Below are 571 nucleotides of genomic sequence, written 5' to 3'. Positions count from 1 at the left end.
GCGCCATCTAGTGGAGCGGATGGACAGCGCAACTGCGGTTGCTCGCTTTTCTGAGGGCCTTTCTGACGAAGCTTTGATTGGGATTGAAAATGTACTGTAAATTACATTCAATATTGTGTTTTTAACCCCACATGTGTTTTGTTTGTTTGATTGAAAATGTATATTATTCAGGGTTTATTTACTTGTATCTGCGTTTTACATATTTTGCTCGTATGACTGTTAACTGTACTTAACTGCAGGTTTGTAGGTGTTTATTGGCTTTAGTTCATCAGGAGTGTGGTGAGTGTAAACAGTCAGGGGGTCTGATGGTTGTCATGACCGCGCTGTCTGAATCTCGCGATTCTAACCGGTAAAACACGAACAAACTAAACTAATGCTGATTTACTAGTCAGTATTTAATTCTGTAAAGTTGATAAATTACTGACGTCATGCTTTGTGAATATTTCATTCATCATGACAAATGTTGTCATTCACAGTGTCTGCTGCCGGTGCTTGGTGTAACAAAGTCTGCTTTTATGGCAAGCCGTTTTAGCTTAAAGGGGTCATATGATGCTGCTAAAAAGAACATTAT

At 39.1% G+C, this 571-nt stretch overlaps 1 protein-coding gene across 1 annotated transcript in view; it reads left to right on the top strand.

The window, feature by feature from the left end:
- The first annotated feature begins 314 nt into the window (after nucleotides 1–314).
- top6bl (TOP6B like initiator of meiotic double strand breaks) overlaps nucleotides 315–571 on the top strand; it is a 5,931-nt gene continuing 5,674 nt past the window's right edge. Inside the window, 1 exon segment of the mRNA XM_071582433.1 lies at nucleotides 315–349. Within this exon segment, the coding sequence (XP_071438534.1) occupies nucleotides 315–349 (35 nt within the window).

Source organism: Sinocyclocheilus grahami, unplaced genomic scaffold (genome assembly GCF_001515645.1).
Source record: "Sinocyclocheilus grahami isolate Dianchi unplaced genomic scaffold, SAMN03320097.WGS_v1.1 scaffold306.1, whole genome shotgun sequence".
In the NCBI taxonomy this organism is placed as follows: Eukaryota; Metazoa; Chordata; class Actinopteri; order Cypriniformes; family Cyprinidae; genus Sinocyclocheilus; species Sinocyclocheilus grahami.
Note: the sequence above shows the minus strand (reverse complement) of the source record. Positions and strands in the feature narration are given on the sequence as shown.